Source organism: Mesoplodon densirostris, chromosome 9 (genome assembly GCF_025265405.1).
Source record: "Mesoplodon densirostris isolate mMesDen1 chromosome 9, mMesDen1 primary haplotype, whole genome shotgun sequence".
Taxonomy (NCBI): Eukaryota; Metazoa; Chordata; class Mammalia; order Artiodactyla; family Ziphiidae; genus Mesoplodon; species Mesoplodon densirostris.
This window is the reverse complement of record NC_082669.1, coordinates 47,927,494-47,951,757: the sequence shown is the minus strand read 5'-3', so window position 1 is coordinate 47,951,757 and position 24,264 is coordinate 47,927,494. Positions and strand designations below refer to the sequence as shown.

The following is a 24,264-nucleotide window of genomic DNA, read 5'->3' as shown; positions in this document are numbered from 1 at the left end:
GATTTAATTAACATCCCAACAGAAAACATGGGCTAAAAGGAGAGGTCAGGGAATGATTTAACCAACGTTGCATTGTTGGACATTTAAGTTATTTAAATGAATGCACTTTGTACTGTAATCTTACTAGAGTTCTCATTAGGTTTAGGATAAATTCCAAAAGGTGGGATTGTGGGACTAAAGGATGTGAAAATTCGAAGTTTTAATACTCTTGCTACATATTGCCTAACTGCTTGCCAGGAAATGTATGAGTTTATATCTTCACCAACATAGTGTGAGAAGGCTCATTGTCTTACATGTGTATGTAATAATTTTAGATATTAAATTGTGTGTTTTTGACTTGCATTTCTTATTTTTACATATCTTCATATTCCATTGGCCAAACACACCTATCCTGTCAGAACACAGAAATAAATTACTATCACTTTCTTCCTTGGTTACTATGTACCTTGTGGCCGTGATAGTTAACAATAGCTTTCATTCATTAAACGTTAAGTTCTCTGCAGGCAATGAGTCTAGTCCATGTTTGACAATTATTCCCAATATCTCATTTAACCTTCAAAACAACTCTGTATTGTTATTTTCATTTTCTCCATAAGATTACCCACCCTTTGAAATGTTAGGGAGAGTAGCCCCAAGTCTACAGCGATAAGCTGAAACACTGGGATTTGAGCGAGGATCTCCCTAAGCACTGGGGGGAGGAGGGTGACACCACGTGCAAAACAAAAACAAAACAAAACCGCGGCTGTTTCTTTCTAGTAATAAAGAGGTTCTAAGTTAAAATATATGTGACTTTTCGGCTACCAGACATGTGTCTACCAACCAGTTTATCTCACTTCCCAGCGTCGCGAGTGTCAGGACCACTTGAAGGGCGTGGACGAAGAGGCTGCTCAGCTCAGGGCCGAGGCAGGCAGTACACGTCTTTCCCCTCTGCAAAGGGAAATAGCCGGACAGGGAAAAACGGAGGGGGGACTAGTATTTTCAAATCTTCCAGTGATAGGGCAGCCAAATTTTACCTCTAAGTCTTGGGAGACCAAGGTAACGAAACGGAGGGCGAACAAGCACAGACGCGCCTCAGGAAGTTCCCTTCATCGCTTTAGGAAGACGGAGGAAGAACGCATGCGTGTTGCACGCTTCCGGGCCACACCTCCTCCTCTCAGGGAGCGCTCTGCGCAGGCTCGGGCGCAGGTTGCAGCAGAGAGGGGCCTCAGCTGTTGTGGTTATTGTGCCGCCCCTCCCCCACCCGGGCCCCGCGGCGACCCAGCGCTGCAGGCCCGTCGCTCTAACCTCAGCACCCGGGACTGCGGATTCCGTGACCCTGTCTTCGGGCCTGTCCGCGCCGGAGCAACTCGGGACTGCGTAGCACCCCGTATGCCGGTGAGCGACCCGGGACGGGCAGCCTCCAGGTCCCCTTATGGAGCGGGGCCGAGCGGGCGCCCTGGGAAGAGCCGAGCCGGATGAGGAGGTGGAGGAGGGGAGGCTACGGGGCCGCGGGACACGCGCGGAGACCGGGGAGGCGCTCTGGGCTGGGTTATGGAGGTGTGTCATCACCTCTTATCCGGGCCCAGCTTCCTGCCTAGGGGCTCAGGGCTTCTGTTCTAGCCCGGCGCACGGGAGAGATTCCAGGTCCCTACACCTTGAGTGGCCAGGTGGCCCCTGGTTTTCCTCTTTTTGAGTTTTCTTGCCCGACTGCCTGTATTTTATCTTTAACCTTTCCAAAGTAGGCAGGCTGTATCCTGGGTTTTGTTGATGTAGCTTATGAAAGGCGCCGACTTCCTTCGTTCAGAAGATCACGACCCATTTAAATTGGATGGAGTCATGTACTTTTTTTTTTCCTTTTTCCGTAAGGAGTCTAAAGTTCGGGTTGGTTTTAAGTAAATTAAGGGATTTTGATAAAAATATTGAGCACAGGGGCCTAGTACCTCTTTATTATAAACTAAAGAGTCTCCAAGAATAAAAGTTGTTAAACTTAGCAGTGCTCTGGGGAAAATCCAGTAGGGAGGGCAAGGATGCCCAGTACCTGACGAAATCTGGCACTTGTCCATTAGCCTTGATAAAACAAACACCAGTTCAAGGCCGACTGTATCAAGGCAACTGTTACATAAGTATAGAAAGCAGGCCCAGACTGAGAGCCACTTGTTCTTGCCTTCTGTGTCTTTTCCCCTCTTAAGGCATTCCAGTGGGAGGCACCCTATACCTCTGTTAACTGAGATCGTAAAAGGGTGCCGCTGAGGCCCATTGATCCCAGCTCATCTAATATTCCACATAGGCCCCAAGGTCAAAGTGTGTGGGGACAGTGATGTTAATTCACCCCTGAACCACCTGTGACTGGCAAGTATTGGTTAGGCTTGCATGTAATGTCTTCGAGCAAAATCAAGAGAAAATAATGCATTTTTAGGAGTCATAAATCATTTACGTTTTTGAACTTAATGGGCAATGTGTGTATAAATTTTTTAAAAATAGTAAAAATCAACATCTTTATTCATCATTCTGAAGTTTTAAGTTTGTCTACTAGTCATATAATTTTTTATCCTGCTGTTTACAGTGTGTTTGGGTGACCCTAACACATGGATGGCATGCCAGTTTTAAAAAGCAAACTTTTCTTCATAGCATAAGATAAATTGAATTATTTTGAGTGTCAGTTTTCCTCATTCACATCAGTTAGAATTTTTTAAAGAAATATGTCTCTTTATATGAATGTCTTTAATCTATTTTTAGGAACTGATAAAAAATATATGGTCAAATTTAGAAAGAGAATGAATGTATTATTTTTTTTTTCTTATTTTTTTTTTTTTCGGTACGCGGGCCTCTCACTGTTGTGGCCTCTCCCATTGCGGAGCACGGGCTTCGGACGCGCAGGCTCAGCGGCCATGGCTCACGGGCCCAGCCGCTCCGCGGCATGTGGGATCTTCCCGGACCGGGGCATGAACCCGTGCCCCCTGCATCGGCAGGCGGACTCTCAACCACTGCGCCACCAGGGAAGCCCGGAATGTATTATTTTTAAATTCAGCTTTCCCGCTTTGTTAATTTGTCCTCAGAATATCAACCGATTAGAATATATGACTTTTTAAGTTTTTTTAATCCTTAAAATTGTGACTTAAACTGCAGTGTTACTGAGTTACCTACCTACAGAGGTTATTTTGCTGTAGGTACTAACACTTTATTTTTATTTGTCTTTAAATTTATATTTAATTTCCCTCTTGTATTTTTGATACTGTCATCCTAAAATTTTGAAATTAATGTTCTAAATTTTGCTGTTTTGTATTGGTAAATTATAGTCAATATTTTAGAATATTAATTTCATAATTTTAACTCCACCAACTGTTGAATGAAAGAAAAATCTGTAGGTTTGTTTTTTGAGCGGTTTTTTGTTGCAAGTATTTAAATGTTTAAAGCAAGAAATGTGAGGATGAGAAAGATTGGGGATTTTATTTATCACATAGGGGCATGAATTTTAAAAGGCTGAAAAATACTACTTTGATATTTCCTGGTGATACCTAGTTGTAATCTGCCCAAAGCCACTTTTGCCTTCAGTGCTAATTGATTTAAAGGTAGAATGTGTTTTTGTTTTATTCTAAGAAAAGTGAAGTCCATGTGTTTCTTTTCAGAGAACTCTAAGAAAGTGGAGACTTTTGTCAAATTTTAATGTTGTTTGAAAGCCCATTCTTATCATAACTCTGATATATCATTTCATAATATTTTGTTAGAAAAACACATTTGGACTCTAGTAAATGGCTCCCTTGTTTCGGACATTATTTTGATTGAGTATAATTCTAATCCAGATAGTGATTTGAACGCTCCCTTGAAGGTTGTTCTAAATTAATTTGATCAGTATAAATATCCTATAATGTTCTTGAGTATACTTCTTGACTGAAGTTTACTGTAAGATTTTTTTTTTCTTAGACATGGGAAAGTCTTTTTCTCATTTGCCTTTACATTCAAATAAAGAAGATGCTTATGGAGTCACATCAACTGAAAATATGAGGACTGGATTGGTTAATAGTGAAGCCCATAATGAAGATGGAAGAAGTGGAGATGTCTCTCAGTTTCCATATGTGGAATTTACAGGAAGAGATAGTGTCACTTGCCCCACTTGTCAAGGAACAGGAAGAATTCCTAGGGGTATGTGTTATTGCACTGTTTTTTCTTTAAAGAATGTTTCCAAGTGTTTGCACAAATACTGTGAAATCTGTGGGTCTGAGCACAACCCTTTATGTTTTAAAAGACTTAGAATTACAGTTAAAACTTCGGATCAGTTATTTTCAGTCAAAAGGACACAAAGAAACAAACATAAAGATTTTAATTAGGGTCCTAAAGCAATAATGAAAACCACTCTTCTACCTCCATATATCTTTTCTTTCCCACCTGCAATTATAGCAGATATGCAGCATCTCTTGACTGTAAACTTTTAGTCCTATTTGGCATAAGTAGAAGTCATATCACAGTCACCTTGCCATATTGAGTGTTAGGAGCAATTTAAGTAATGTGGTGACCTAATATTTTTGATTTGTTATTTAAAGAATAATAATAAGCTGGTCATGCACTAATTAGTTATTTTTAAAAGGATCTACATGAAGAGGGACAGTATATGAAGATGAGCCATATAGGAAAAAAAAAATCAGTTTGTGGCATGTCATAGGGGAAGTCAGTAGGGAGTAATCTCCACCTGCTGTTTGTAGGCTACTTTAGTAGCAATGGTAATAAGTAGCAATAGTAAAAGTACCTTGTACTATTCTCATTTTCTGCTTGATTGAAGTTGATATTTAACCCTGGAGAGACCCCGAGGGTAGGAGAAAATGACAATATAAGGCTTTATGTTTGCAGAGGTAGTAGGTATTTGAGAATAAAAGGATTATTGTAGTTAAAGGTATTAATGCACCAGGCTGGGGGCAGGGGGAGGGCTGGAGTCTCATTTTTGCAATCTGGATACTATATTTTTGAGGTATAGCTAGTAAGCATTTTTAGCAGCCTGGATGTACATTGTGGATAGTAAGATTGAGGAGGAATTCAGAGGTATTTTTTGTCTGAGCACCTGGAAGAATGGAGTAGCCATTTATTAAAATGGAGAAAAGAAGGTTTGAGTGTATGTGTCAGGTGAGAGGTCAGGAGCTCAGTGTTAGATATGTAAGTTTGGAGATGCATATTTGACATCTAAGTGGATATGTTCAATAGAAAGTTAGCTATAATAAGGGCCTGGAATTCGGATGCAAGGCCTAGGCTGGAGTCATCAGTGTATAGATGATACTTTAGGTGAGTTGGATGACAGCACCAAGGTTGTCAGTGTGAATAGAAAACAGAAGAGACTTTAGCACTGAACTTTGGGGCATTGCAACATTTTGGGTCAGTGACATGAGAAAGAATTAGTAAAGGACACTAAAAAGAGCAGCTAGAGTAGAAGTAGGAAATCCCTTTGTCTGTGGTGTCCTAGAAGATAAATGAAGAAGATGTACTCCTTGGTAGAGGAGAGATTGATCAACTATGTTAGACCTGATCAAGTAATGTGAGGACTGAGAAGTGCCCATGGGATTTGGTGATTTAGAGGCCACCTTTAAAAGAGCAGTTTTGGTAGTCTGCAAAAAAATGTATAGCATGTATAGAGTAGGATCAGGAATGCATAGAAGGAGCAAAGTTATAGTTAGAAAATAGCTTTTTTGAGGACTTTTGCTGTTTTAGAGGAAAAGGAGAGAAGAGAGGTGGTAGCTAGAGGGGGCTGTACATCAGGAGAAGAATTTTTTAAAGATGGAATGAATACTATGTTTGTATGCTGATGAGATTTTTCCATAGAGAAAACATTGATAATGCAGGCAACAGAGGACAATTATTAGATCTGGTGCACAAGTGCAGAGGGCTGCTCCTCCAGAGAAGCATGGGCAATTTGCTCCCAGCAGTAGAAGGGAAGGTAGAGTATATGGATGCAGAGGCAGGTGGGTGGGTGGGTAGATGTGGTGGTAGCTTGTGGAAGTTCTCTTTTCCACATCATGAGCTAAGAGTAAGGATAGGGGAGAAGATATTGGAGGTTTGAAGAGAAAGTGGAAGTTATGAAATTGTAGTTTGGGAGAGTCAGATTAAGAGTATGCACTTTTTTGGGGGGCCGTGCCACACGGCTTGCGGGATCCCTGACCAGGGATCACATCCAGCCCTATGGCGGTGAAAGTACAGAGTCCTAACCACTGGAACACCAGGGAATTCCCCAGATTGAGAGTATGAACTAGAGACATATAGCTGGCATTATTAAGGGCCACTTGAGATAGTAATCTAAATGAGACTAGTGAGCATAGTTGTTTGTTTTTCTTTATCTACTTTTAGCTGTGTGGATACAGGTATAGTCGCCAAAGGGTTGGTTTTAACCAGTTGCAGTTTAGACAGATGAATACCACCAAACAAGATAGGATATGTACACACACACACACACACACACACAGAGATACATATTATATATATTATTTATATGTGGGTATGGTAGGGGGAGTGTAGATGAGGGGAGACATGGAGGGAGCAGGGAGGAATAATGAAAGTATTATGGAAAGCATTAAAAGGGAACTTGACTGTGGTGCTTTGATAGTTAGTACAAAGAGCCAAGTTGTGAAAAGATTGGAAAATTGGCATTTAAAAGTCCATTTATCCATTAAAGCATATGGATAATGCTCAACCCAAGAAAGAACTACTGAATTTTGTAGTGACTTAATGTGGAGAGGGGTGTGACCTGAAAGAGTCCTGGAAGACTCTGTATAAATAGGGGTTCTTGGAGCATGAGACTTAATATGTGTCAGTTTTGGTTTTCAGGGGAGATAGTGTAGGAATCTCTGCAGTTATAGGGGTTTCAGGACAGCAGTAACAATATGTTTCTTCTGCTCTCATTCAGATAATCAAATTGAAGTCTTAATGGAAAACTGTGGGGAATAGAAAACTGATTGGGTGAAGGAAGGCCTGGTAAATTCAGATCTTCTGAAAGCTGGGACTTTTTAGATTTTTTTCTCAGTGGAAGAAAGAGTTACTCTTCCTCATTCTTTATAATATTTTTATTAGCTAGAAATTGAGGTATGAAAAAACACAATATCTGCTTTGGAACTCAGCTGCTACTGGATAATTTTTGAAGATGTTGAGAGCAGTTTACTAAAGGAATGAGATGAGAACCAGATAGTATTCTGGTCTTTCCAAACCAGACTTTGATGAGGAACCACTATATTTTTAATTAATCATGTTAATAAATTTCTAAATCTAATTCTTTTACTTTTAGGACAAGAAAACCAACTGGTGGCATTAATTCCATACAGTGATCAGAGATTAAGGCCAAGAAGAACGTAAGTGATTATAAGAAAATGGCAGTTTGTGTGTTTTTTTTGTATTTTTTGCTTTTTAGATTATGTATAAGTAAATATTTTAATTAAAACTACTCACCCAAGCAAACAAACAAACAAAAACTATTCAAAGGAAAAATGCTATCAGGTTGTTAGGTTATACCATCATATACTTTATGTCATTAAATTAAAAAATGATTCCTTATTGTGGTAAGTTCTTGAAAAGTACTTGAGAGAAATGGTGTAGAACACAAGCCAAGGAAATTGAGCATAAATGTAATTGGAGTCCCTGAAGAAAATCAAAGGAGGCAAACTGAACAAATAGCAAACATTTAATTCAAGATCACTTCCCTGAAGTAAAGCAATACGTGAATCTACATATTGAAAAGACAAGGACTTCCCCGGTGGCCCAGTGGCTAAGTCTCCGTGCCCCCCATGCAGGGAGCCCGGGTTTGATCCCTGGTCAGGGAGCTAGATCCCGCATGAGGCAAGAAGATCCTGCGTGCCACAACTAAGACCCGGCACAGCCAAATAAATAAGTAAATATTTTTTTTTAAAGTTTAAAAAAAGAAAAGACATACCATAATTTTGGAAATAATCAACCCTTCTTAGTGAAATGACTGGACTTTAAAGGTAAGAACAAAAAACTGAAAAGCCCCTTTGAGCATCCAAGCAAAGCATCAATTAATTTATAAGGGATAGAAAATCAGATTGGCGTGTTACTTCTTGACCACAGTTCTTTAAACACATAAGCAGTAGAACAGCATGTCTAAGTTTTCATGGAAAGAAGATGAACCCAGGAGTTTATAAACAGTCAGTTTGACCCTTTATTATATAATATATAGATAGTTATGAATGTGCGAGAAATTAGGGTTAATTTCCTAACCCTAACAAGCAGAGGGAATAGCACCTGAAAGGGCCAGAGGAGTGGTCCAGCCTTCAGATGTATGGCTAAAGTAAACAGCGCTGTGGGAAAGTGGTACAGATGAGGCTAGAGAAAATAACAAGGACCAGATCCTGGCACCTGTAGTAAGCTAAGAAATCTGAGAACTTATAGGAAGCTCCTCAAGAATTTTTAGGAGTTTCAGATTTGTAATAAAAAACAGTAACTCTCAATATGTAGTAAAATTATAATATTTTGGGAAAACTGTGGTTCTTTATAAGTTGGAGTTGTGATGAGGTAGTCAAGAAATTATTAATTGCTTTTGTCTCCATACTTTAGCTATGTGATTTAATCTTCGAAACAAACCTACAGGTTTTAAAATGGAGGAAAAGAGTAAATTACCTAAAATGCTGCAAATATGAAATGGCAGATACAGAATTGTAACTTGAGTCCAAATAAACTGCACAACCTTCATAACTTCATCAGTACTGTATACTTTGCAGGACTCTGTTACTGTCCCTAGAGCCATAAGAAAAATTATTACTGATGAGTTTTGTAATGGAGATCTATGTACTTCATCAGTGAACTAGCCAATTTTTCAGTTTGGTATGAAATACTAAGGGGAATGTTATTTTATTGTCCCACCAGGTTGAGCAATATTTGTTATGGCTGTAAGCTTTGGGCACAAAGTAATTTAGAATACTGATTCATATATTCACACCTAGAGCTGACTTACAGGCCCTAGGTACCAGAGTGTGGTGGGCTCACCTGCACATGAGAAATAAAAACACTAAAGTGTAAAAAAATCCAACAAAGTTCACATTTTTATCATGATTTTTAAGCTCTTTTTATACCTTTTTAAGGTGTTTTGGTGTATAGTGGGTACTATAGGTGTGTTTTTAAACTACCTATTAGGTAATCCAGTAGTGATCACCACCCTACTCAGGTTGGAAGTCCAGAATGAGTGAGTGGGAATTTCTCTGTTTGCTCCAGACAGCAGTATAGGTCAAGTAGTAGTGATTTAGTGAATTTTTGTTTGTTTTATATTTTTTATTTTTTGTGTGTGTGGTACGCGGGCTTCTCATTGTTGTGGCCTGTCCCATTGCGGAGCACAGGCTCCGGACGTGCAGGCTCAGCAGCCATGGCTCACGGGCCCAGCCGCTCCGCGGCATGTGGGATCTTCCCGGACCGGGGCACGAACCTGTGTCCCCTGCATCGGCAGGCGGACTCTCAACAACTGCGCCACCAGGGAAGCCCTATTTTGTTTTTTGATAAACGATTTTGCTCTCTTTTCTTAACTTGGGCAAGTTAAAATACTCAGAAACATTTATAAAACATCTGCAAGAGGTACTTGAAATAACTGTTGTGAGGGATAAGATGAGATCCATCAGGGCATTTAGGTACAAATCTCTCTTTAGGGAAGAGAGGATGGAGGAAAGGATAAAACAAGAATTTTTTGGATGGCTAGAATATAAGGAAAAGATAAACTAAGTGACATGCAAGACAGAAAAAGAAACCAAAAGAAGGGTGCTATGGGCTTTGACAGAGTGCTGTTTATTGGAGAAACCAGGGAAATTCTTTCGTCCCTGAGTGTCCATGGGGAGATTGCTTCCAGGAGCCCTCACATATACCAAAATCTGCTGATGCTCAAGTCCCTCATATAAAATGGCATAGTACAGTCGACCCTCCACATCTGAGATTTCAAATCTGTGGATTCAACCAACCATAGAGGGAAATTTTGATCCATGGTTGGTTGAATTCAGGGATTAGAAACCCACAAATACTGGAGGGCCGACTGCAGTGTCTTGAAACTCTAGTTTTGTTGGTAAACTTAAAGATAAGAGGCAGTTTTCATCTATGGAAATAAAGAGTGAGAGATGGAAGAGAAACACTTCCATCTGGGAGGTAGATGAATAGCAAAGTCATGTGAGTTTTATTTTTTCTTTATTTTATCTCTGCATAATAATATCCCCTTTCTTGATTTTAAAGAAACAGTTTAACAGCAAATTCAAAGCAGACATGATTAATGTAAACAATATTTTTAAAAAGGAGTACAGGGACTTGCCTGGTGGCACAGTGGTTAAGAATCTTCCTGCCAATGCAGGACACACGGGTTCAAGCCCTGGTCCGGGAAGATCCCACATGCTGTGGAGCAACTAAGCCTGTGTGCCACAACTACTGAGCCTGCGCTCTAGAGCCCATGAGCCACAACTACTGAGCCCACATGCTGCACCTACTGAAGCCCATGCACCTAAAGCCTGTGCTCTGCAACAAGAGAAGCCACTGCAATGAGGAGCCCGTGTACCACAAAGAAGAGTAGCCCCCGCTCGCTGCCACTAGAGAAAGCCCATGCGCAGCAATGAAGACTCAATGCAGCCAAAAATAAATAAATAAATAAATGTATTTAAAAAATAAGTAAAAAGGAGTACATAAATACTTCCGAATGAGGAGACTCAAAACGGACTGTCTTAGTGAGACTGATGAGGCATATTGTTATGTCATTACATTTTTAAGGGCTTCATAGGTGGTTCTGATGAGCAGTCACTTTAGGGAATCATATAATGCCAAAACTCATATGTGAAAATTCTGCTTCAGTGAATTCATCAGGGAGTCTTGAAATCTATAGTTTTATAAAGCTCCCCAGCTTGATTCTAATGAGCAGCCTGGTTTGGGAATCACCACAGTAAATGTTCTATCTATAATAAGCCTGAAATCCTAGTCTCCAAAAAGGAAAATATGTCTTTTAAGGAGACCATTTTAACACTTAATAGATTCAAAACTAACCCTGTTCAATACTTTTATAATGTAAAAAGTTGGTAAAAATCATACATCTTTTCCTGCTGGTATAAAAGGGGAAAAATTCAAAATGAAAATGTCTTCTCTAAATGTTTCATTATGTAATTTTTGATGCATGTATATTTAAATATTCCATTTTCCTTTTCAGAAAACTGTATGTGATGGCTTCTGTGTTTGTCTGTCTGCTTCTTTCTGGACTGGCTGTGTTTTTCCTTTTCCCTCGCTCTATCGACGTGAAATACATTGGTGTAAAATCGGCATACGTCAGTTATGATGTTCCAAAGCGTACAATATATTTAAATATCACGGTAAGTACATATTTATATTAAAAATATTTGACTTCATTCTGTTGTCATGTTAAGTAGCACCTTTGTCCTTATTGAGAGAATGTTAAAGGTAACACTTACTCAGTTTTCTTTCTGTGTGTCTGCTATATTGACCTTTTCTGTCATTTCTGATTCTGCTGAAAATGGCAAATTGGCAAATTCTGTGTATTCAGAATCATTTAGCATTTGAAGATGCCTTTGGGAGGGTAAAATAAAACAATTAATTACTGGGAAAAAAGTAATTACAATCTATTTACTTTTCAACATTTGACTCTGAATAGCTTCTAGCCAGACGTTAACATAGTTAGTTCAATACATGTTATACATGTAACATTTTCATTTCCTTGTGTTTTGTGAAACACAGTTTCTGTCATCTTTAACAGACCATTCCTTTGTTTTAAAAGGTAGAGAACAAGTGACTGATTTCTCTTGCAAATTAGTATGTGTGAAAATCTGTGTTTCTCAGGACAGTGGTTTTTAGGACTCTACAACCTTCCCACACTTGAAAACAAACAAGCAAACAAACAAACACCTCAGAGAAGGTCTTGTACCTGTTTTACATGTTAACATTTATTTGAAAGAAGCATGGTTTGCAAACCACCGTATTATTAAAAAGGAATATATATATTGCTTCAGGCTTTAAGGTACATCTGTGTGGCAGTGATTTGTTTGGAAGAGAGAGATTGGACTTCAGTTGGTTTTCCTCAAAGAGGTGGTTGGTATGCTTGAGGTTGAGGTAGAGATGCCTGTGATGCTGGTTGGGAGGAGGGGGATTTAGAGGGACAGGAAGTGAAAGGGAATGTGTGTTAAAGTGGAATTACTACTTAATTATAGGAAAAAAAGTACTCCCATGAATTCATTTATCCTCATGGCGTACTGTCAAACGTTGTCAACCTTTAAAAAAAAACACAGAAAAATTTTAAAAACCCTGGGAATTCCCTGGCACTCCAGTGGTTAGGACTCTGCACTTTCACTACTGAGGGCCCAGGTTCCATCCCTGATCGGGGAACTAAGATCCCACAAGTTGGGACTTCCCTGGTGGTCCAGTGGGTAAGACTCTGCACTCCTAATGCAGAAGGGGCCCAGGTTTGATCCCTGGTCAGGGAACTAGATCCCGCATGCTTGCCACAGCTAAGAAGTCCACATGCTGCCACTAAGAAGCCTGCATGCCGCAACTAAAGATCCCACGTGCCGCAACGAAGACCTGGCACAGCCTAAATAAATAAATATTTTAAAAAAGAAGATCCCACAAGCTGCACTGCGTGGCCAAAAAAATAAACTATATACAGGGAAAAAATATATATGCATAAAACATAACACAGTACTAATTGTAAATCATTTCCTATCATTGGGGAATTATTGTTGGGTATTTTTCCATTGTAACAGCCATTTGGAAAAAGGAACAAATTTTCCCTTTTTGTGTGGGGTTTAAAACAATGGCTGGATATTTTTGGCCAACCTCCAGAGTCTGTTTTAGTATCAGGTAACTGTAAATTTATAATGAAAAATAATAAAATCCATGTGCTGGTCCCTTTTAGATACCAGAAAGTATATTTAAATGTAAATATCTTACTTTATTTTAAATAATTATTCAGGAATTCCCACATTTAGGGGTACTAGTCCTTCACTAAATTGAGAAAGTGTGAACATTAAATAAGAAATAGGTTTATTATATAGATAAACATTAGGTTTAACTGAGTGACAGTGAGATAAAAAGCTGAGATTTCTCACGGGGGGAAGATGGCGGAAGAGTAAAAAGCGGAGATCACCTTCCTCCCCACAGATACATCAGAAATACATCTACACGTGGAACAACTCCTACGGAACACCCACTGAACGCTAGCAGAAGACCTCAGACCTCCCAAAAGGCAAGAAACTCCCCCACGTACCTGGGTAGGGCAAAAGAAAAAAGAATAAACAGAGACAAAAGAATAGGGATGGGACCTGCACCAGTGGGAGGGAGCTGTGAAGGAGGAAAGGTTTCCACACACTAGGAAGCCCCTTTGTGGGCGGAGACTGCGGGTGGCAGAGGGGGGAAGCTTCGGAGCCGCGGAGGAGAGCACACCAACGGGTGCAGAGGGCAAAGTGGAGAGATTCCCTCACAGAGGATCGCTGCCAACCGGCACTCACCAGTCCGAGAGGCTTGTCTGCTCACCCGCCGGGACGGGCGGGGGCTGGGAGCTGAGGCTCGGCCTTTGGAGGTCGGATCCCAGGGAGAAGACGGGGGTTGGCTGCGTGAACACAGCCTGAAGGGGATAGTGCACCACGGCTAGCCGGAAGGGAGTCCGGGCAAAAAGGCTGGACCTGCCGAAGAGGCAAGAGACTTTTTCTTCCCTCTTTGTTTCCTGGTGCACGAGGAGAGGGGATTAAGAGCGCTGCTTAAAGGAGCTCCAGAGACGGGCGTGACCCACGGCTATCAGTGCGGAACCCAGAGACAGGCATGAGACGCTAAGGCTGCTGCTGCCACCACCAAGAAGCCTGTGTGTGAGCACAGGTCACTCTCCACACCTCCCCTCCCAGGAGCCTGTGCAGCCCGCCACTGCCAGGGAACAGTGATCCAGGGACAACTTCCCCGGAAGAACGTACGGCGCACCTCAGGCTGGTGCAACGTCATGCTGGCCTCTGCCGCCGCAGGCTCACCCTGCATCCATACCGCTCCCTCCCCCTCCCCCAGGCCTGTGTGAGCCAGAGCCCCCGAATCAGCGGCTCCTTTAACCCCATCCTGTCTGAGTGAAGAACAGACGCCCTCAGGTGACCTACATGCACAGGAGGGGCCAAATCCAAAGCTGAACCCCAGGAGCCGTGCAAACAAAGAAGAGAAATGGAAATTTCTCCCAGCAGCCTCAGAAGCAGTGGATTAAAACTCCACAATCAACGTGATATACCCTGCATCTCTGAAATACCTGAATAGACAATGAATCATCCCAAATAGAGGAGGTGGACTTTGAGAGCAAGATATATTATTTTTTCCCCTTTTCCTCTTTTTGTGAGTGTGTATGTGTATGCTTCTGTGTGAGATTTTGTCCGTATAGCTTTCCTTTAACCATTTGTCCTAGGGTTCTGTCCGTCATTTTTTTTTAATTAAAAACAAATTTCTTAATAATTATTTTTTATTTTAATAACTTTGTTTATCTAACTTTATTGTATTTTATCCTTTTAAAAGAAAATTAAGAAAATTGTAATAGGAACATACATATTGATGATTACCTTAAATGTAATGGATTAAATGCTCCAACCAAAAGACATAGACTGGCTGAATGGATACAAAAACAAGACCTGTATATACGCTGTCTACAAGAGTCCCACTTCAGACCTAGGGATACATGCAGACTGAAAGTGAGGGAATGGAAAAAGATATTCCATGCAAATGAAAACCAAAAGAAAGCTGGAGTAGCAAATCTCATATCAGACAAAATTGACTTTAAAATAAAGACTATTAGAAGAGACAAAGAAGGACACTACATAATAATCAAGGGATCGATCCAAGAAGAAGATATAACAATTGTAAATATTTATGCACCCAACATAGGAGCACCTCAATAAGGCAAGTACTAACAGCCATAAAAGGGGAAATCGACAGTAACACATTCATAGTAGGGGACTTTAACACCCCACTTTCACCAATGGACAGATCATCCAGAATGAAAATAAATAAGGAAACAGAAGCTTTAAATGAAACATTAAACAAGATGGACATAATTGATATTTATAGGACATTCCATCCAAAAACAACAGAATACACATTTTTCTCAAGTGCTCATGGAACACTCTCCAGGATAGATCATATCTTGGGTCACAAATCAAGCCTTGGTAAATTTAAGAAAATTGAAATTGTATCAAGTATCTTTTCCGACCACAACGCTATGAGACTAGATATCAATTACAGGGAAAGATCTGTAAAAAAAAAAAAAAAACAACACATGGAGGATAAACAATAGAAGTGATCACTGAAGAAATAAAAGAGGAAATCAAAAAATACCTAGAAACAAATGACAATGGAGACACAATGACCCAAAACCTATGGGATGCAGCAAAAGCAGTTCTAAGAGGGAATTTTATAGCACTACAATCCTACCTTAAGAAACAGGAAACATCTCGAATAAACAACCTAACCTTGCACCTAAAGCAATTAGAGAAGAACAAGAAGACCCCAAATTTAGCAGAAGGAAAGAAATCATAAAGATCAGATCAGAAATAAATGAAAAAGATATGAAGGAAACATTAGCAAAATCAATAAAACTAAAAGCTGGTTCTTTGAGAAGATAAACAAAATTGATAAACCATTAGCCAGACTCATCAAGAAAAAAAGGGAGAAGACTCAAATCAATAGAAATGAAAAAGAAGTAACAACTGACACTGCAGAAATACAAAAGATCATGAGAGATTACTACAAGCAACTCTTTGACAATAAAATGGACAACCTGGAAGAAATGGGCAAATTCTTAGAAATGCATAACCTGCCAAGACTGAATCAAGAAGAAATAGAAAATATGAACAGACCAATCACAAGCAGTGAAATTGAAACTGTGATTAAAAATCTTCCAACAGGGCTCCCCTGGTGGCGCAGTGGTTGAGAGTCCGCCTGCCGATGCAGGGGACACGGGTTCGTGCCCCGATCCCGGAAGATCCCACATGCCGCGGAGCGGCTGGGCCCGCGAGCCATGGCCGCGGAGCCTGTGTGTCCGGAGCCTGTGCTCCGCAACGGGAGAGGCCACAGCAGTGAGAGGCCCGCGTACAGCAAAAAAAAAAAAAAAAAAAAAAAAAAATCTTCCAACAAACAAAAGACCAGGACCAAATGGCTTCACAGGCGAGTTCTGTCAAACATTTAGAGAAGAGCTAACACCTATCCTTCTCAAACTCCTCCAAAATATAGCAGAGGGAGGAACACTCCCAAACTTATTCTACGAGGCCACCATCACCCTGATTCCAAAACTAGGCAAAAATGTCACAAAGAAAGAAAACTACAGGCCAATATCACTGATGAACATAGATGCAAAAATCCTCAACAAAATACTAGCAAACAGAATCCAACAGCACATTAAAAGGATCATACACCATGATCAAGTGGGGTTTATCCCAGGAATACAAGGATTCTTTAATACTCGCAAATCAGTCAGCATGATACACCATATTAACAAATTGAAGGAGAAAAACCATATGATCATCTCAATAGATGCAGAGAAAGCTTTTGACAAAATTCAACACCCATTTATGATAAAAACCCTGCAAAAAGTAGGCATAGAGGGAACTTTCCCCAACATAATAAAGGCCATATATGACAAACCCACAGCCAACATTGTCCTCAATGGTGAAAAACTGAAACCATTTCCACTAAGATCAGGAACAAGACAAGGCTGCCCACTCTCACCACTCTTATTCAACATAGTTTTGGAAGTCTTAGCCACAGCAATCAGAGAAGAAAAGGAAATAAAAGGAATCCAAATTGGAAAAGAAGAAGTAAAGCTGTCACTGTTTGCAGATGACATGATACTATACATAGAGAATCCTAAAGATGCTACCGAAAAACTACTAGAGCTAATCAATGAATTTGGTAAAGTAGCAGGATACAAAATTAATGTACAGAAATCTCTGGCATTCCTGTACACTAATGATGAAAAATCTGAAAATGAAATCAAGAAAACACTCCCATTTACCATTGCAACAAAAAGAATAAAATATCTAGGAATAAACCTACCTAAGGAGACAAAAGACCTGTATGCAGAAAATTATAAGACACTGATGAAATAAATTAAAGATGATACAAATAGATGGAGAGATATACCATGCTCCTGGATTGGAAGAATCAATATTGTGAAAATGACTATACTACCCAAAGCAATCTACAGATTCAATGCAATCCCTATCAAACTACCACTGGCATTTTTCACAGAACTAGAACAAAAAATTTCAAAATTTGTTTGGAAAAACAAAAGACCCTGAATAGCCAAAGCAATCTTGAGAACGAAAAACGGAGCTGGAGGAATCAGGCTCCCTGACTTCAGACTATACTGCAAAGCTACAGTAATTAAGACAGTGTGGTACTGGCATAAAAACAGAAAAGTAGATCAGTGGATCAGGATAGAAAGCCCAGAGATAAACCCACACACATATGGCCAACTTATCTTTGATAAAGGAGGCAGGAATGTACAGTGGAGAAAGGACAGTCTCTTCAATAAGTGGTGCTGGGAAAACTGGACAGGGACATGTAGAAGTTTGAGATTAGATCATTCCCTAACACCATACACAAAAATAAGCTCAAAATGGATTAAAGACCTAAATGTAAGGCCAGAAACTATCAAACTCTTAGAGGAAAACATAGGCAGAACACTCTATGACATAAATCACAGCAAGATCCTTTTGGACCCACCTCCTAGAGAAATGGAAATAAAGACAAAGATAAACAAATGGGACCTAATGAAACTTCAAAGCTTTTGCACAGCAAAGGAAACCATAAAGAAGACCAAAAGACAACCCTCAGAATGGGAGAAAATATTTGCAAATGAAGCAACTGACAAAGGATTAATCTCCAAAATTTATAAACAGCTCATGCAGCTCAATAGCAAAAAAACAAACAACCCAATCCAAAAATGGGCAGAAGACTTAAATAGGCATTTCTCCAAAGAAGATATACAGACTGCCAACAAACACATGAAAGAATGTTCAACATCATTAATCATTAGAGAAATGCAAATCAAAACTACAATGAGATATCATCTCACACCAGTCAGAATGGCCATCATCAAGAAATCTAGAAACAATAAATGCTGGAGAGGGTGTGGAGAAAAGGGAACACTCTTGCACTGCTGGTGGGAATGTGAATTTGTACAGCCACTATGGAGAAGAGTATGGAGGTTCCTTAAAAAACTAAAAATAGAACTACCATATGACCCAGCAATCCCACTACTAGGCATATACCCTGAGAAAACCATAATTCAAAAAGAGACATGTACCAAAATGTTCATTGCAGCTCTATTCACAATAGCCTGGAGCTGGAAACAACCTAAGTGTCCATCATCGGATGAATGGATAAAGAAGATGTGGCACATATATACAATGGAATATTACTCAGCCATAAAAAGAAACGAAACTGAGCTATTTGTAATGAGGTGGATAGACCTAGAGTCTGTCATACAAAGTGAAGTAAGTCAGAAAGAGAAAGACAAATACCGTATGCTAACACATATATATGGAATTAAAAAAAAAAGTCATGAAGAACCTAGGGGTAAAACGGGAATAAAGACACAGACCTACTTGAGAATGGACTTGAGGATATGGGGAGGGGGAAGGGTAAGCTGTGACAAAGCGAAAGAGAGGCATGGACATATATACACTACCAAACGTAAGGTAAATAGATAGTGGGAAGCAGCCGCAGAGCACAGGGAGATCAGCTCGGTGCTTTGTGACCACCTGGAGGGGTGGGATGGGGAGGGTGGGAGGGAGGGAGATGTATGAGGGAAGGGATGTGGGACAGATGTATATGTATGACTGATTCACTTTGTTATAAAGCAGAAACTAATAAAAAAAGAATGCTCAACATCTTTAATCATTAGAGAAATGCAATCAAAACTACAATCAGATATTATCTCACACCAGTCACAATGGCCATCATCAAAAAATCTAGAAACAGTAAATGCTGGAGAGGGTATAGAGAAAAGGGAACACTCTTGCACTGCTGATGGGAATGTGAATTGGTACATCCAGTATGGAGGTTCCTTAAAAAACTACAAATAGAACTACCATATGACCCAGCAATCCCACTACTAGGCATATACCCTGAGAAAACCATAATTCAAAAACAGTCATGTACCAAAATGTTTATTGCAGCTCTGTTTACTGTAGCCAGTTGATGGAAGCAACCTAAATGTCCTTCATCGGATGAATGGATAAAGAAGACGTGGCACATATATACAATGGAATATTACTTAGCCATAAAAAGAAGCGAAATTGAGTTATTTGTAGTGAGGTGGATGGTCCTAGGGTCTGTCATACAGAGTGAAGTAAGTCAGAAAGAGAAAAATACCGTATGCTAACACATATATATGGAATCTAAAATTTTTTTTAAATGGTCATGAAGAACCTAGGGGCAGGACGTGAATAAGGACGCAGACCTACTAGGGAATGGACTTGAGGACACGGGGAGGGGGAAGGGTAAGCTGGGACAAAGTGAGAGAGTGGCATGGACATATATACACTACCAAACGTAAAATAGATTGCTAGTGGGAAGCAGCCACATAGCACAGGGAGATCAGCTCGGTGCTTTGTGACCGCCTAGAGGGGTGGGATAGGGAGGGTGGGAGGGAGGGAGATCCAAGAGGGAAGAGATATGGGAACATATGTATATGTATAACTGATTCACTTTGTTATAAAGCAGAAACTAACACACCATTGTAAAGCAATTATACTCTAATAAAGATGTTAAAAAAAAAGTGAGATTTCTGACCATTTTCTATCAGTGTTTTCAAAAATGTAATTAGTATTACTTTTGTTTCTTAAAATTAGTATATATTACTACTACTACTCTTTTTTAGTAATATTTATTGTCTTTCTACTTATGAAAATGTTTAATTATCATTAAAAGACATTTGAAAAATACCATAATGTTTATCTTTACTTCTTTCCAGGCCTGACTATTAACATGTAGTCTGCCCTCCATATCCTCCAGTTGTGTATCCATGGATTCAATCAACCTGATTGAAAATTTTTTTTTTAATTCAGAAAAAAAATTTTTTTATAAATTTATTTGTGGGGTTTTTTTTTCTTTTTTTTTTTTGCCTGTGTTGGGTCCTCATTGCTGTGCACGGGCTTTCTCTAGTTGCGGTGAGCAGGGGCTACTCTTCGTTGCGGTGTATGGGCTTCGCATTGTGGTGGCTTCTCTTTTTGCGGAGCACGGACTCGGCACTCGGGCTTCAGTAGTTGTGGCCTGCAGGTTTTAGAGCGCAGGCTCAGTAGTTGTGGCGCACGGGCTGAGTTGCTCCGTGGCATTTGGGATCTTCTCGGGCCTGGGATTGAACCCGTGTCCTCTGCCTTGGCAGGTGGATTGTTAACCACTGTGCCACCAGGGAAGCCCTATCTTTTATTTCTTGATTTAACATTTTTCTTTTTTATTTCATTGACTATTTTCTAAAGTAATTTGAAACAATTGTTTTAAGTTAGAATTGCAAAAGTTGGCCCCAGCTGTTAAGTATAGAAATGATACAACTGCATTTCTTCCCAGCCAGTTTTGAATCTATCCCGTTTCTTCTCAAAAGTGACCTGCTAGAAATTTCTACTCATGAAGTTAAAGTACCAATTTTTTTAAAATAGAAAGTTTATTTAAAGTTGTGTTTAACATTTTAAAAGGTTGTCTTTGTATTTAATCGAATCAGAAGTAGCTTAGTCTGCGAAGATGTATGTGTTAACATTTAGAAAAATTTTGATGAAATTTTAGAATGTTTTTTATTGAATTTTTGCTAAGGCCGCAAATACATTTTCTAACATTCATTTTTCTGTATTCTTGTACTATACATTTTTTGTGCCTACTTTTTAAAAGTATGTGTTCATTGTAGGCATTTTATATACATAGTACTCATGCATAAAACCAAATAATTGGTTCATTGAATGTTCTTTGACATTTTTGGTGATACTTTCCTTCCTCCCAATAAATTAAGCATAGCCACAGCTGGAGAGTCATCTTCTGTATTAATTTTGATTCATATTATGCTTATTCTAAGATAACTTGTACATTTTGTGCCTCCTTTCTTTTTCAGAACACACTAAATATAACGAACAATAACTATTATTCTGTTGAAGTTGAAAACATCACTGCACAAGTTCAATTTTCAAAAACAGTTATTGGAAAGGCACGCTTAAACAACATTACCAATATTGGTCCACTGGATATGAAACAGGTAAGCTTCATTCATGAAATACTTTGGAGAAGTTAAATGAGTCTCAACTTTGTGTGTCATATTAACTTGAGGGAGATGGGGGATTTCCTAAAGAACTAGACTTTGAATTGTATCCCATACATGTGTAAGAAAAAGTCCTAGAATCAAACCCATAAAGGGAGAAATTTCCAAACTCTTTGAAGTTATAAAATGTATCTGAAATACTTGATGTTTTGATCGTGTTCTCTATTGATTTATTTTTTGCCTTTCAGATTGATTATACAGTACCTACTATCATAGCAGAGGAAATGAGTTATATGTTGTAAGTTCTGATTTTTAATTATTTTCTCTCATTAAATTATAAAGAGTAAGTGTGTGTAGGTGTGAATATATATATATATATATATATATATATATATATATATGTTTAATTTCCCATCATCTTAGAAGTGACAAGACCACATTTTGGAATATTCCTTCCGGCCTCTGATCATCTCTGTCCTTCTCTTCTCCCCTTTCAACATGTATAACGTTAATGTATATATACGTATACACATAATTTTTTTTTCAGAATTAGGATCATATACACCATGGCACTTTTTATTTACTATGTTATGAGAATCATAATCTCACATATTCTAGTATTTGTTTCTGATTTAGTATAGGAGGACTAAAAATGCTAATGATGTTTAGAACTCTATTGCTGGTTTGAAGTTGTAAAGCTTTTAAATTAGGTCTAGATGATTATTAGCTCTTGTTAAGTAAAAAATAGTGATAATTTTTATCACCTTTTGGTGTCAGCCTGATATAGAATTTCTGAGTAACTAATAAAATGGTTACTAAAATTTCAAAAGGTAAACAAAAAGTAGAAATAATAAGTAGACAACTCTACAATTGTTGTAGTATGAAGGCATAGAATAAGAAGCCATGAAAATATTAATCATCATTTGAGATACAGAAAATGCTCAACCATTAAATGCTTATTTATTATATCTTCTTAATAGTATTTCTGTTAGCTTTAACACAGGAAGAGGAACTGTAATTAAACTATTTTAAATTTACAATGTCAGTTTGTATTTATTCACATTGTTTTTTCTTTAACAGTGATTTCTGTACACTGATATCCATCAAAGTGCATAACATAGTACTCATGATGCAGTAAGTACGAATTTTTTTTTTTGAAAGATTCTTTGTTTAAAAACTTTAGATGTATAACATTGGCTTAGAGTATACACATCTTTATAAATGCTCTCATTTGGGTTTTAAGCCTTACAGGATTGCAATGAGGTGAAGTAAATAGTATCCCACTTTACACATGAGGAAATAGGAGTTCAGAGGAGTAGTGAAGGATCACACAGCTGCCAAACAGTGAATCTGGACCTTGCAAGAACTTGGGAAAATGGTAGAAATTGGGATAGAGAGAAGGATGAGCTCAATACCCAATTCCTTGCTGCCTGTGGTAAAGGCAGTAACAGTAGCGAAGACCAGGAAAGTTATTGGTTTGCAAATTGGGTGTTATCCTAAGCCATGAGAACACTGTAGGTTATAGGTTGAGTATTTGGACCATTAGCTAACATTTGATTAACCTTTTCCTCTGATGAGAGAACTGTGTGATTATTTTTAAGAGTGCAGTGAACTAAATATCTATTTTAATTAAAGATAGGTGTTTTGAAAAAATACATTTTTGTATATAATTATTTTTGGATAGGGCTTTCTCAGCCAGCATTCCTGTTGTCTGTTGGGGAAATATTCCCTAAGAGGCCCATGTCCATAATATTAAGTTATCATTAATCAAATAATCTCTCCCTGGAGAGAATTTTGATATATAAAGTGTTCTCACTTTAGAAAGCTTTTTTATATATAACTATTCAGTGTTTCTCCCCATTTATTTTATTTTTAGAGTTACTGTAACAACAACTTACTTTGGACACTCAGAACAGATATCCCAGGAGAGGTACCAGTACGTTGATTGTGGAAGGAACACAACTTATCAGTTGGGGCAGTCTGAATATCTAAATGTACTTCAGCCACAACAGTGAAAACTGAAAGATGCACCTGGAGAGGAAATACCTATTGACATTTTACAAACTCTGAAGGATGAGGTACTTACTTCCTGATAGGAGATCTTAAATTGAACAACCTAAAGTTTATACTTCTGTTTTAAAAGTACGGCTAAGAGTATGTGGACTTGTAGGTTATTACAACTCTCCACTCTGTGTTCATGATATTTGTACCAGGATCTTTTACTTGAATCTAAATTTACTGATTGGTTTTCTTTGCTCCTGGTCTGGAAAACTAAGACTTCTCCTACAGGATAAATAATTATTTAAAATTCATAGCTCTAATCACTACTGAAAACATAATTGATGATTTGTGATGAATATAATTATGTGATGAACATAATTTGAGAAACTTTATTTCTGAATGTTTTTATAGAAAATTACTGTGGGCCTATTCATGAAGACATTTAAAGAGTAACCTTTTTTGTCCTGTTTTATAAATTCCCATTGCTACTTGGTAGTATTTCAGTTATGTGCTATTTTAGCTTTTAGCTAAATGTTTTTATTTTTTCATGTTGAAATCCTACTCATTTGCATGTTTTTGTCAATCTTACTTCAAGCTATTGCTTGCATAACACTTAATAAACCAAAATAATCTTTGCAAAATTCTGTACCTAAAATTTTTTAAAACCCTTAAGTAATGTGTTTCACATCTTTCCATGTTAGTTATAGTTGTGTGAAATTTTTATGTAATCTTGAAACATAATCATTTAATGTACAGTATTGTAAATAAATTCTGCATGGCTTTTATGTAGCTTTAATGTCAAATAAAGTGGTACAGATTTAAAATATAGTAAGTTGCTCATAAAAATTTGTAAAAAAAAGGAAAATGATATTCAGAAACCTCTAGAATGTATGTTTCCAATTACATATTAGATCAGGCATAACATAGATTTGAAATAAAATATTTTGATGCTCCACTTTTTTTAAAGTTGCTTTTCATACTAAAGAATTATGAATACACTTACTTTTCACAACTGTTAGGTACCCAAATGATCAATTTTATGAATGTTTTAGAGGAGGAAGTTATTTCTTTGG

General features: G+C 38.5%; 1 protein-coding gene and 1 non-coding gene across 2 annotated transcripts; both read left to right on the top strand.

Annotated features, from left to right (window-relative positions):
* The first annotated feature begins 1,259 nt into the window (after nucleotides 1-1,259).
* On the top strand, nucleotides 1,260-23,862 carry TMEM106B (transmembrane protein 106B). Its single transcript, XM_060108906.1, has 8 exons — nucleotides 1,260-1,374; nucleotides 3,901-4,119; nucleotides 7,235-7,298; nucleotides 11,123-11,282; nucleotides 21,047-21,187; nucleotides 21,439-21,488; nucleotides 22,271-22,324; nucleotides 23,067-23,862. Exons 2-8 carry the CDS (start codon nucleotides 3,903-3,905, stop codon nucleotides 23,203-23,205), a joined length of 825 nt encoding a protein of 274 aa, XP_059964889.1. The 5' UTR covers nucleotides 1,260-1,374; nucleotides 3,901-3,902; the 3' UTR covers nucleotides 23,206-23,862.
* TRNAR-CCU (transfer RNA arginine (anticodon CCU)) lies at nucleotides 12,333-12,407 on the top strand. The gene has a single exon. It is a non-coding gene; the product is annotated as a tRNA-Arg (tRNA).
* Nucleotides 23,863-24,264: the final 402 nt, after the last annotated feature.